The 12,171-nt window shown below is 43.0% G+C and overlaps 6 protein-coding genes across 6 annotated transcripts; 4 read left to right on the top strand and 2 right to left on the bottom strand.

The window, feature by feature from the left end:
* Positions 1 to 855: 855 nt before the first annotated feature.
* On the top strand, positions 856 to 1,818 carry AWJ20_2146 (uncharacterized protein; the record flags this gene model as incomplete). Its single annotated transcript, XM_018879075.1, has 1 exon — positions 856 to 1,818. The coding sequence occupies one exon, from the start codon at positions 856 to 858 to the stop codon at positions 1,816 to 1,818; it is 963 nt and encodes a 320-aa protein (XP_018737026.1).
* Positions 1,819 to 2,335: 517 nt separating this feature from the next.
* On the top strand, positions 2,336 to 3,484 carry LPX1 (Lpx1p; the record flags this gene model as incomplete). Its single annotated transcript, XM_018879074.1, has 1 exon — positions 2,336 to 3,484. The coding sequence occupies one exon, from the start codon at positions 2,336 to 2,338 to the stop codon at positions 3,482 to 3,484; it is 1,149 nt and encodes a 382-aa protein (XP_018737025.1).
* A 2,029-nt stretch (positions 3,485 to 5,513) lies between these two features.
* SIT4 (type 2A-related serine/threonine-protein phosphatase SIT4) lies at positions 5,514 to 6,455 on the bottom strand (the record flags this gene model as incomplete). Its single annotated transcript, XM_018879073.1, has 1 exon — positions 5,514 to 6,455. One exon carries the CDS (start codon positions 6,453 to 6,455, stop codon positions 5,514 to 5,516), a length of 942 nt encoding a protein of 313 aa, XP_018737024.1.
* Positions 6,456 to 8,034: 1,579 nt separating this feature from the next.
* On the top strand, positions 8,035 to 8,802 carry AWJ20_2143 (uncharacterized protein; the record flags this gene model as incomplete). The annotated part of the gene is made up of 1 exon (XM_018879072.1): positions 8,035 to 8,802. The coding sequence occupies one exon, from the start codon at positions 8,035 to 8,037 to the stop codon at positions 8,800 to 8,802; it is 768 nt and encodes a 255-aa protein (XP_018737023.1).
* Positions 8,803 to 9,188: 386 nt separating this feature from the next.
* On the bottom strand, positions 9,189 to 10,571 carry AWJ20_2142 (uncharacterized protein; the record flags this gene model as incomplete). The annotated part of the gene is made up of 1 exon (XM_018879071.1): positions 9,189 to 10,571. The coding sequence occupies one exon, from the start codon at positions 10,569 to 10,571 to the stop codon at positions 9,189 to 9,191; it is 1,383 nt and encodes a 460-aa protein (XP_018737022.1).
* A 178-nt stretch (positions 10,572 to 10,749) lies between these two features.
* THP1 (Thp1p) lies at positions 10,750 to 12,075 on the top strand (the record flags this gene model as incomplete). Its single annotated transcript, XM_018879070.1, has 1 exon — positions 10,750 to 12,075. One exon carries the CDS (start codon positions 10,750 to 10,752, stop codon positions 12,073 to 12,075), a length of 1,326 nt encoding a protein of 441 aa, XP_018737021.1.
* Between the last annotated feature and the right edge of the window lie 96 nt (positions 12,076 to 12,171).

Below are 12,171 nucleotides of genomic sequence, written 5' to 3'. Positions count from 1 at the left end.
ACTGAGCCATGCGATGGATGTGCTGCTAGTGGAGCACTCTGCGTGTTTGAAGAAGCTCGCCGCCGAGGACCAAAGAATGGATATATTGAGGAATTAAATAACCGGATGCAAAAACTGGAATCAATAGTATTGGGCCAGTCACTGCTGATATCAAAACATCTGGTGAAAAGCGGTACAAAAGAAGGGGGATCATTAGAAAAGTCTCTGGACGATATTAAGAATGAGCTTGTTTCTGAAGCGGATACAGCCGAGTTAGGGTCTGTCAATGGTAATGGTAATAGCATTGGCTTTGGAAATAATAATAAAAAGCGCAAATTGAGCACTACAAGTTATGCGGCAAGTCATCCAGGATCTTCAATATTGCCTCCGTTTGATATTTTGCGAACCATTTGTAACCTATATTTTGAGATCATTCATCCATGGATACCAATATTGCACGAACCAACGTTTAAAGACGCCATAAACTCCAATGATCCAGACCGGCGTCCAGCATCTGTAATTCTTCAGGCAGTGACAGCTACAACAGTAAGATTCTCATCTTTAGATCCAGATCTAAAATCATTTTATTACAAGCGATGCCGAGACTCTGTGTTGCTCACATGCATTGACAGATTTTCGGTTGAGACACTTCAGGCAAGTGTCGTTTTGGCATTTGACACTTTAAATAGTGGCCAGGGTCCACGAAGTTGGTCTGTTGTTGCCAGTGCTACTCGGATTGTAGAACAGCTTGGCTTGTCTGTTGAGGAAGAAGACAAGGCTACCAACAAATTACTAAATAGAGTGGGCTTTTTGACAGCACCAATTAACTGGACAGAGACAGAGACGAGGAGACGAATATTTTGGAGTATATTTCTCATGGATAGATTTTGTTCTGCTGCAACCGGTTGGAATACGAGTCTAACAAGCTCAGATGTAAAGCGCCGATTGCCGGTTGAAGGTACATTATGGCGAGACGAGTACGATGGAAAGACACCCTACTTTAATATTTCACAAAATTCACTAAATCCAGTAGACGATATGAATGCATTGGGTGGTTATGCATATCTAGTTGAGGCTACAGAATTCTTGGATCGAATAGTTAACTTTCTACGACGAGAGTCTGTGGATTTTTCATCCAGTGACGATGGGTTTAGTCGGTGGTTCAATGTATTTCAAGAACTTGATAGCATGCTAGTGAGATGGAAAGCTTCACTTCCAGAAAAGTGGCAAGTGTCTCGTGTTCATTCAAATGGGTGGATGGATCAGAATTTGACTCTTGCTCATGTCACTCATAACGCCAGTGTCATTTTGTTACATCAGAACCTGGCATATGCTACACCTGATGAACGCATCCAGATACTAAGCTCAATTGCATCTGAGACTTGTCTAACTGCAGCTTCAGAGATTGCTACAATTGCTAAAAAGTTCTTGTACTACACAGAAAACATCGTCGCACCTCAATTTTGTTTATGTATATTTATTGCTGCCAGAGCACTACTTGCGCACTCTGAATTTTTCGACAGTCCACTCAAGGGCGAATTTGACAGTTTGTTGTCAGCTCTCAAAGAAGGATCTAAAAGATGGCCAACGGACCAGACATCACAGGACAATTTGGCCAAACAGTTTATGGATCGTCTTGAAGCTGCTCGCGATTCACATACAGCACTTAACGTGCGTTCAGCAGCCTTTGAAGACGAGGCAAAACTTTCGTTCTCTTTCCCACAATTCCCAGATATTAATGGAATCCTCTCACTCAGTAACTCTCTTGAACCCACTCAGTATCTTCAAGAATTGGATCGTATTGTACTATGGGACGACGGAGTAGCAGAACTGGAGTAGGATGATACGTCCATTACTGCATATGACTTTCAAGATATGACTATTTTATTTATGTAACTAAATACTTATGTTCCGACAATCCCTGTAGATTATTTGACCTACATTTTATGTGATGAAAAAAACACCCGTCCTGTTAGGGACGTTGGGCTTCTTATCTTATCAGTAGATCACGGTTGGTCGCTTCTGCATATAGGCGGCAATGATATCAGCCGACCCTCTCGGCAATTGAGATTCGACTTTTGTGAACGTCAATAGGAAACCCCCATGTTCATGAGGGGGGTTCTACGCATAACTATACGATACTTACAAAGTCAACTTAGGAGATAAAGACTTATGTTCGACAGCTTACTAACTCTCTTATTAAGATAGCTCTCTATCGGTAGAATCGGCTTTAATCTAACCGTTCCAAGGATCTCCTGTACGCCTAGCCCCGAAACCCCACATCGAGGTATTTATATCCATTCGGAGACCTAAAACTTTATCCAGCTGTATACAATTCAACAATTAATATCACAGAATGGTCGATGAACACAACCTGACACTCACCATTGGAAATGGGATCAAGATAAGCCCTAAGATCACTGAAGCTAATTATCCACGGGGCCACTCACGAGCTGTGTTATATCCAGATGCTAGATTGAAGATAGCTTATAATGTGTTCACTCTATTTAAGAACTCAGGAAACATCCGACCTGAAGAAGCCCTGAATCTAGTTTTTTGCCATGGAGCCCAGATGTGTAAAGAGCTCTGGAATTATACGATTGAACTTTTTTTCAATGATCCAGACCTCGGTCCTAAATTAGGCAAGGTCCTTGCAATTGACTATGTAGCTCATGGTGATTCATACTTAGCCAATACTGAGAGCATCAGTTTCGAAAACAGCTGGGAAGATGCGTCTCGAGATATTAACGCTGTCGTCAAAGAAGAAAAACTAATTGGCACTACGATTCTTATTGGTCATTCTATGGGCGGTATGCAGGGCCTGTGGTCTGCTTTTTATGAACCTGGTCTATATGATTCAGTCGTTACTATAGATCCGCAGGGATATAGAGAAGAAATAGACCCTGTAAAAAGTGCAAAAATACTTGGAAAGAAGTTCAGTAAGCTGTACGATACGAGGGCGCTTGACACTTTTAAAAATTATGACGAATACTATCACTATATGACAAAAATAGGACTATCTGCCAAGTTCCATCCTCGATGCCAAAAAGATTATATTGATGCATCATTTGTACAACAAGAAGATGGATCAGTGATCATGAAGACACCCCGCTGGTCTCAAGTATCAGTGTATATCAGTGGTCAAACTGTATATCGCGATAGTCTTAAAGTTTTGGGATCTCTTGATTGTGAGGTTTTGCACATATTCCCCACCCAAGGCTACAAAGAGGGATCAGATGCCATTCGAGCAGCTTTACGATTCGCCACTCTCGTCGATATACCTAATACAGGACACCTGGTGCCCTTTGAGCAACCAGTAGAGACTTTTGAGGCTATGAAAGGATTTGTCCTCCGGAGATATCAACGCGGACTAGCAATCGAGCGTCAGACATATGCCAGAGCCTCTTTCTCGCCGGCACAGCGAAAGCAGTTTGTCAAGACCAACTTCGAACAGATATTCTGGGGTCTCAAGCAGGGCAAGAGTCCACTACATTCGCGACTGTAATTCGTTCAGCAGTAGCTCAATGGCTGTTCACGCTCAATTAATGCAAATGTTTATTCGTTAGTCATAAATTATAGATATAGATCAATAGTGATAGCCTGCAAATGATATAATTGTTCGTGTCAGGCCAATGAGATTGAACTTTAATGGATGAGATGTGTAAAATGTGCATCGGTGTGCTACTATTTTGACTTTGCAATAAGCCAGCTTAGCACAGAGTTCAAATTATTGGCTTCCTTAACTGATATCGAATAACAAGACACCTGTCGGTCTTTGATAGCTTTCAAATCCAGCCTATCAATGACCTGATCCACGGTAAGTGCCTCAGGCAGATCATTCTTATTACCTAGCACAAGAAGCGGAATGCCTTCCAATGACTCTCGAGATACCAAACTATGTAATTCTGTTTGTGCAGATTCTAAAGTGGACTCATCAGCAGCATCTAGCACGAATCTTGATCTCTGTTAGAATTCTTTCTTTTGGGGACCATGGTTCCGGCGGCTGGGGCTCCGCCCCAGACCCCGTTGCTTCTCTCGCTACGCTCGAGTCGAAACAGGGGGTATAGCTGATATACTTACATAATGGCACTGACGCCTTTGCAATAACGCTCCCACATAGATCTGAACCGTGGCTGTCCACCTAGATCCCAACTATTCTCAGGTTAGTTCTATCATTCTCATCAGATTGGCCATGCATACTCACCATTTTAATGTCACGCTGCCAACTTTAATTCTTTTCATTGCAAAACCGACTGTAGGAATCGAGCTGCTATTGTTAGTTTCTACCAGCCAGTCAACGGTCCAAGAAAGACGCCCCGCTCAGCGGAGCACCACGGGCTCTGGGGCGGAGCCCCAGTCGCCAGAGGCTTTGTACCTCCCACCATAACATACTCTGCCGTGAAGTCTTCTCCCTAGAACTTGTTAGAAAATGACAATGGGCAGTGGAATACGTGGTACTTACTACTAGAACCTTCAATAAGGACGTCTTGCCCGCATTCTGAAGTCCTAAGAGCGTGATGTCAAGCTGTGAACAGTTAGTATGATCCGACAGGCCCCTGCTGTTTGAACTGCTCGAAATATCTTCGCAATCTCGCTGAAGTCCAGTACGAGAATTGAATATCCAAAGGAATCGAGCAGACAGATTTTCTGTTACATACCTCTGTGGCCCAGAACAGCGAAAGAAGATATGAATAAATGCTGCGGAACCACTGTAGTGGTGAAAATGCGGAACCCATTGCGAGTATCTGTGAAACTTGTAGTGTGTATGATACTGTGATATGCGAATATGAATCGCCTGTCTGTGTCTCGGTTACTCGATAACCCACCAAATAAATAAATAGGTAAAGAGAATGCAAAGAAAGCTCAGTTCGCGACTGGAGAAGCGGGTTTGAGTCTGTTCCTAGTCGTCGGTAATTGATAGTACTCGTAACAGCAAATTCCTCGCCTTTATTAACCAATTCTGAAAATTACTCCTGGCAGATAAATATGAAGTGCTCAGGCTCCAATAAAATCTAAATCTTATATATTTCAAGCCCCCGACTCCACTGTCTAATGTCAATGTCAAAACAAACAAATGCTACCATGTGAGTACATGCACGACGATTAAGAATAGGGAGGCGGCGTTACTGCCCATTGCAGCTGGCAGGAATGCATGCTGGCAAGCAGGGTATTCGCAAGGAAATATTCTCCAAACTTTATTCAATTGTTGCTCCCTGTCCCGTCAGTTGCCTCCGGCGGCTGGGGCTCCGCCCCAGACCCCGTGGCTCCTCTCGCTTCGCTCGAGTCGAGGCAGCGGCTGGCCTTCCTGGAATTTGGGTTCCAGGTTACCAGAGAATAACCAGATCATTTATATATCATTTAATGAGCATATTCCGCTATTCAGGCCACCAGGAACACCAACTCCTCCCGGAGAAACTCCTGCGAAGCAGGAGCTACGGGGTCTGGGGCTCCGCCCCAGCCGCCGGAGGCATCTTCGCGGTCACCAGGTCCGCTAGTTCTATGTGTTAATATTAGTATTATGTCATGTAATTACATCAAAGGAAATATTCGCTTCGTTGGGTTTTCTGGGGCGCCAACCTCATTTTTATGGCATCATCAGGAACAGCGTTAAATATCGTAAATTTGGGTACCAGGTCGTCCTCCACTTTCATAACACTGGCAACATTGCCGCAACGGTAGCAGTAGTTGGGTGCCGACCACACGGTGACAACATCCTTGTCTTTAAAATGGTATTTAAATCCTTCCATTACAAGCTGGTGGGCCCGTGCTATCAGGTTCAGTCCATTGACGTGGTTGAACTCCCTGGCCACATTGGCGCCAAAAATCCAGCCGGCTCCACGGGGTGAAACTGCCCATGTTTCAACATCGTCTGGATCACTCCATACAAGATCGCAGAATCCACCTTCGTGGGGAATCTCCTGGGCTCGTGATAACACTCGGATCTGATCGAGCATGCGAATTTCCGGACTTAGTCCGCCGTGAACACATAAGATGCGGCCGTCAATGATGGCGGCCAATGTCAGGAAATCAAACACTTGACAACAGTACTTCCATACAGTTGTACTGCCGTACTTTGACAAACATTCTTCATAAAATCCGTACACCTGTGTGATCTGTCGACTCTCGTGGTTTCCACGAACAAGCGTTAACCTGTTGGGATATAATGCCTTTAGACACATTAACAATGTAAACGTTTCCAATGAGAAGTATCCTCTGTCAACAAAATCGCCCAAAAATATATAGTTAACGTCGTCGGGGAGTCCTCCACTGACTCGAAATAGCTCTAAGAGATCATGAAATTGTCCGTGAATATCTCCACACACCGTCACTGGCGACTGCACTGGCTGGATATTTGATTCTAAACTTGTTAGTCCTCTCTCTTGAAGAAAATATGGGGAAGGGAACATTTGCTTGTCGAGCAGCTGGAGTTCTGACTCAGATATCACAGTTTTTCTCGCTGCTCTCGAATCGAACATTAGGAGATCGATCACAGTAGCTGTATTCTGAATGTCTCCATCATATGCTATGTAGAGAGAAGTTTGGTAAAATAGCTGGAAGATATAGTGGATTACTCTCAAGCACAAGAACCTAAGTAACTTTCGACTTATAAGCAAAAGTTCCACTAAAAATCTTCGAAAATTGCGGCATGACCCTCGACCCGAAAAAGCTCATGATAAGTTACCATAACTCTCAAGATTACCTACCTTCCATTAACAGCTCTTTTACCATTTCACACAGCTGTTTCATGTCATTTTCAGGCAAATGCCGACATTTGATCAGTTCTGCCAACCAGGTATCGGGTCCTCGTTCTGGCATGTTGGGGGTATGATTATGCTGCTAAGTCGAACTGCTAAGATGTCTAGTGAATTTCAATGTTAACAATTGATTTGAATGGGACAATGGGAATCAGATGCGATTTTTGGTTCCAAAGGTCAAAACAAAATGCAAAAGTGTTGCAAACACTACTGTTTAATTCCGCCTTCTATGCTCTTCTGGCTTGTTGATGCTGATTTCTCAGACTCTCTTTCTTACTCTGTGGGATGCATCTGGCCGACACCGTTAGCTACGTTTGTTGTGATACAGCTCTGTGCGGCAGAGGGTACGCCGCATGCGCCTCATTGACCTATACGCCGCATACTGCCAACCAGATGTTGTACTAGAGAAAGATATATATAGAGTAAAGTTATGGCATAGAATTGATATTTCTGGAAAGCTCGGTAGAGAATTGGTGAATGAATTTCCGTATGCTTCTTAAAAACGTTTAGAATTTAACAGCTATGCAACACTCAATGCCGTGCCTTCGTGCCAATTTCATTTGTAGAATCTGAATATTTCTTTTATTTAAAAATGTAATACTGATATTTTGACGACACAGTCATTCAAGCCGTTATAAAGTCGTTAAAATGCAGGGAATACCATCGAAGACAATAAAGTCCTTGTATTTATTGTCGTACCCAGGGTCCAACCTGAAAACCGGGGGCTATTTGACCTAGCTGCTGATCCATGCAACTTATCGGGTTGGATTACTAACCAGCAGATTAGTAAGGTAAAGCCTATCCATCGCCCCAACTTTCAATTCGCCCATCTTTAGGTACATTTTTTTGCCACTTCATATCTTCCCCGGGTTTATGATGAAACCTAGGTACATGGAAGTTTGCTGCTCATCGGTACGGATGCTTAATCTAATTTTTATCCGTGAACGATCTTGCTTTCAAATCAATGCATTAAAACGGTAGCGTGGCGTCGATCTTGTTATCAAATGCGTAGAGGATTAACGAAGTGCACTACTGAGATGTTTAGTATATCCGTGGTGATAGCTTAGCTATGAACTTATGTAAGGAATTTCCCTCTTTAGGAAAAGCTTCGAAACGCTTAACGCCGACGCTTACATATGCTAAGACCCTTGATGACAAGATGGCAGGACCATCAGGAAAAATATAAATAGCCTTTGAAAGTAAACTGTTCTCATCTCTTTATTAGAACAAACATTCTTGTCTTTTTACTTATCAACACTCAATTACTAGTTTTAAACCCGAATCTTACACATCTTTAACAATGGTCGCTGAATCCAAAGTCTATCTTATCACTGGTGCCAACAGAGGCATTGGCTTTTCCCTTACCAAGTTCCTTTCCGAACGTCCCAACACTGTTGTAATTGGTACTGCCCGTCAGCCCGAGAAAGCTCAAGAGCTTCAAGCATTGGCTAAGGAGAAGTCCAATGTTCATGTTGCCAAGTATGATGCTGCTGGTAAGGATGATGCCAAGGAGCTTGCTAAACAAGTTTCCAAGATTACCGATGGTGTCGACGTTCTTATTGCCAATGCTGCTATTTCTGACCCCATCTCTTTCACTACTGTCAAGGATGCTCCTGACCACACTTGGTTGGACCACCACACTATTAATGTCTTGGGTCCTATTCGTTTGTACCAGGCTTTCTACGACCTTCTCAAGGCTCATGAAACCCGTCAAATTGTTTTTGTTTCCAGTCTTGCCGGTTCAATCACCGGATATGCTGGACTCAGTTCTTCCGCATATGGTCAATCCAAGGCTGCTTTGAATTACACCATGAAGGAAATCAGTTTCGAGGCCAAGGAGGATAACTTCACCGTTATTTCTATTCACCCCGGTGTTGTTATGTCTGATATGGGAGAGGCTGCTAAGGCCAAGGTGGTTGCTGAAGCTCCTCAATTTGCTGACTTTTTTGAGACTTTGGGCATTACCCCTGATGAGAGTGCCAGTGCTCAACTCAAGGTCATTGACGCTCTCAAGCCTGAAGATTCTGGTAAGTTTTTGACCTACCTTGGTGAGGAGACCGCTTTTTAGATACTACTCTGTTTATAGTAAATATGTACTTATGTTGATTTAAAAATGGAATATTTTGTATATACGTAACCCGAGAGATGCAAGCATATGCATGCAGGCTAAACTTAAAATCTGTATTGGGTTTAGCTCTAAATCTGCAGGGGACATGACTCTAGCAGCAGCAGGAACATCGCTTCTGACTGAAACAACTACAGTTAGCTACCTTTGGTATACAACGGGCAGCTTAAATAGTAGGGTTAAGCAAAGAAAGAGGTGCTCGGGGGCTTGGCGACTGAACCGCACTCCGAGAACAATAACTGTGACTCATCATTTGTGAAGATTTTTGTGAATGTTTCTTGAAAGCTAATAAATAATGCTGGAAACTAATTTCCCTATGAGAATCAAGATTACGGTTGTGGTTGAGATTGAGGTTGGGGCTTTGGTGAGTTTTGATCTCTTTTGCGAGGTGGAGGACGAGCTTTAGGACTTTCGCCGTCAGCAGCTGGCTTTGATTTGGCCGGCCTTCTTGGCGGGTGGGCTTTCTTGGGTTTTGTTGTTGAAGTGCTGTCACCAGTAGCATTTGCTGATGAGCTTGGTTCAGCTGGTCCTGGACTGACATTTTCTGCATTAGAATGCTTTTTGGACTTTGCAGGTTTACGAACGCTTTTCTGTTTAGGATCTGTGGGAACTGCAGGTGCCACGTTATCAGAGGAAGCATTTTTGTTTTGTGAACTTGTCTCCTTGGGTGCGCTGTCACCATTGACGACTTTCGCCTTACCCTTTTTCTTTGTTGCTTGAGATTTGGGACCTGTGGGGATGCCTGTCTCCTCCTTAGCAGCAGTATTTTGCGTTAGGACATTCTTTGGGCCCTTGGCTTTGCCACGTTTAGATTTGGATTCACTAGATGCACCTGATCCTTTACTACCCTTTTCACCAGAATTAGCAATTTCTCCAATAGGTTGTGTTGAAGCCTTAGCACTAGAGGATTTCTTCGACGACTGGGGTCCGGCTGACGGCACAGATGTCAGCTGGGCTGCTAATTCAGTAGGAGTTAGAGAATTAGTTTTAGATTTAACTGCCTCCCGACTGTTTTCAACGCTCTGAGAATTTTCTCCTCGTTTCTTATTCTTGTCCGCAGACTTTGGAAGCGAACCTGGAGAAGGTTTGGCTACTGCTTTATTCTTCCCCTTATTTTTTGATTCATTCTTAGAACGCTCTTCTTCTGCAATTAGAGGAACTTGAACAACTGTTGGATCAGACAGTCGCTGTACAAATGATTTGTAGACCGGATCATCTTCAAGAGTCCCCGCAAGTGGATCTGGTTTGGATGGCCTCAAGCCTTTCTGATAAGGCGCGTACTCAATAGCAACATTAGGGCCCAGTTCCGGTAATTTACCTTGAATATCCAGAGTACGAAATTCTCTAATAAATGTTTTTAATAAGCCCGCATTTTTAAACCCTGCATACGCTGTGGAAGGGAGAGGATCCTTGGTGCCCTTTTTGCTAACGTGACCCTCGCTAAAGTATATGTAATTGCAAGTATTAATATTAACCCAAGGAGAGAGCAAATCTAGCACCGCCTTTTCTTTGATTTCAGGAGGAAGCAGACGTATAACGACTTTTAGTTTTTCAGGTTCAGGATGAGCTTGAACTGGGGGCGTGGGCGATTTGGCAGGGGCCGCCTGCTGTCGGAGTAATTTAACAGCATCCTTGATCGACCCAGTAGAACTTGCAGGTTCTCCATTGCCATTGGGCTTAAGAATTCGCCGAGAGGCGTTGATTTCTGCCATCTCTTCCCTAGCTTTGGGTGCTGGTTAGTTGGTGGATTCTTCTTAACTTGTGGTTCACCAACATGCAACTTCTGAGCCGCGCGCCTCAGGGGTGGTACGAAACCACCCCTCATAGATTACCTCGAGGATAGTCTCGATATCCAACGTTTGGTTATACGTTGACTCGGTATTGCTTGAAATGTCAGTTGATCTATGGCTAACACGGGTCAAGGAAATATCGCTTATAGAAACGCCAGTCAAAGAATCGTCCAGCTTGCTAGGTGAACTGTTTAGCGTTGATATTCAAAATCCTCAAGTATCATCTCTCCAAAATGATATTCTAGATAACGGAATTAATATCAATCAGAAAGTCGATGCTGTCGATATCTACGATGGTGATTGGCCTGGGTTTGTTGAGCTTACGAAAAGCTACTTGCTCTTTTGTAGAGATGTCGACCCTTCAAACATGGTGGAATCATTTTATTCCTATGGTCAGTTCTTATCCGACTTACAGACTGCATTCTCAAATGTTCGTGGAGCAATTCTTGAAGAGACTGTTTATATTACTACCAAGGTCGTTGTACCACAGGCATTGTCTTTAGATTCGCAGGATTCGCAATTTGAAATGATTCGAACTTCATTCCTTGCCAGTGTGCTTCTTAAGATCTTCAACTCAATCAGAGGAGAAAAATCGGTTGGTGAACCATTGACTAAGAAAACTGTAATCATATTCGTTGCAACTGTTTTATGCAGGTTGTACTTTAAGTTAGATCAACCAGCAAACTGTGCTAGTGTTTTTTCCAATATTCATACTGCTAATATCAGATTCTCCCTCTACAGTTTGGCTCAGCGCGTGGAATATCGATACTGGCTAGGCCGATTTTATTTGAACAAAAATCAATTGTCTCATTCTTATAACCATTTACTATGGTCTTTCAAAAACTGCCATAGTTCTAGTCCTAACAAGCGTCTTATCCTTTTGTACCTTCTAGCCCCAGCGATACTTTTAGGCAAAATTCCGCGATACGAATTATTACAGGCGTACAACCTGGACTCGATTTACTGGCCCTTAATTCACAGTATAAAGAGAGCCAATTATCAGCAATTTATGACTCACTTGGAGAGTAACGAAGCTTTTTTCTATGACCATCGAATATTAGTACTGTTGCAATCTCGATCGGTCATAATTCTCTATAGAATGATACTCTGGCGGCTAGTCATTACAAGCAGACAGTTGGCTAATAATGATGAAAAAGCGGCATCACTCGTATCCTTCCCAAATTTGCAAATCGCTGTTAGGCTTTCAATGGGGTCCTTTTTTCCTCAAAGTGCCGTTACTGACGACTACCAATTTATCGAAAGCATTGCCGTTAGTCTGATTAGCCAAGGTTTTGTTAAAGCAAATATCTATCCTCGGATGAAATTAATCAGACTGAAACCAATCAACGCGTTACCCCCTGTACACGACGTTCACAATGCTAATGAGCTTAATCTAACTGGGAGGGAAAGGTGGATGGAAACGTAATACTAAAGAACGTTGTTGAACTGTATATAACCTTCATGTGAAGTTAATTATTTATTGATTATTGAAATGCTTTCTAATAAAATATTTCTAGTAGCC

This window comes from Sugiyamaella lignohabitans, chromosome B, assembly GCF_001640025.1.
Source record: "Sugiyamaella lignohabitans strain CBS 10342 chromosome B, complete sequence".
NCBI classification, from domain to species: Eukaryota; Fungi; Ascomycota; class Dipodascomycetes; order Dipodascales; family Trichomonascaceae; genus Sugiyamaella; species Sugiyamaella lignohabitans.
This window is presented reverse-complemented; position numbering and strand designations above follow the sequence as displayed.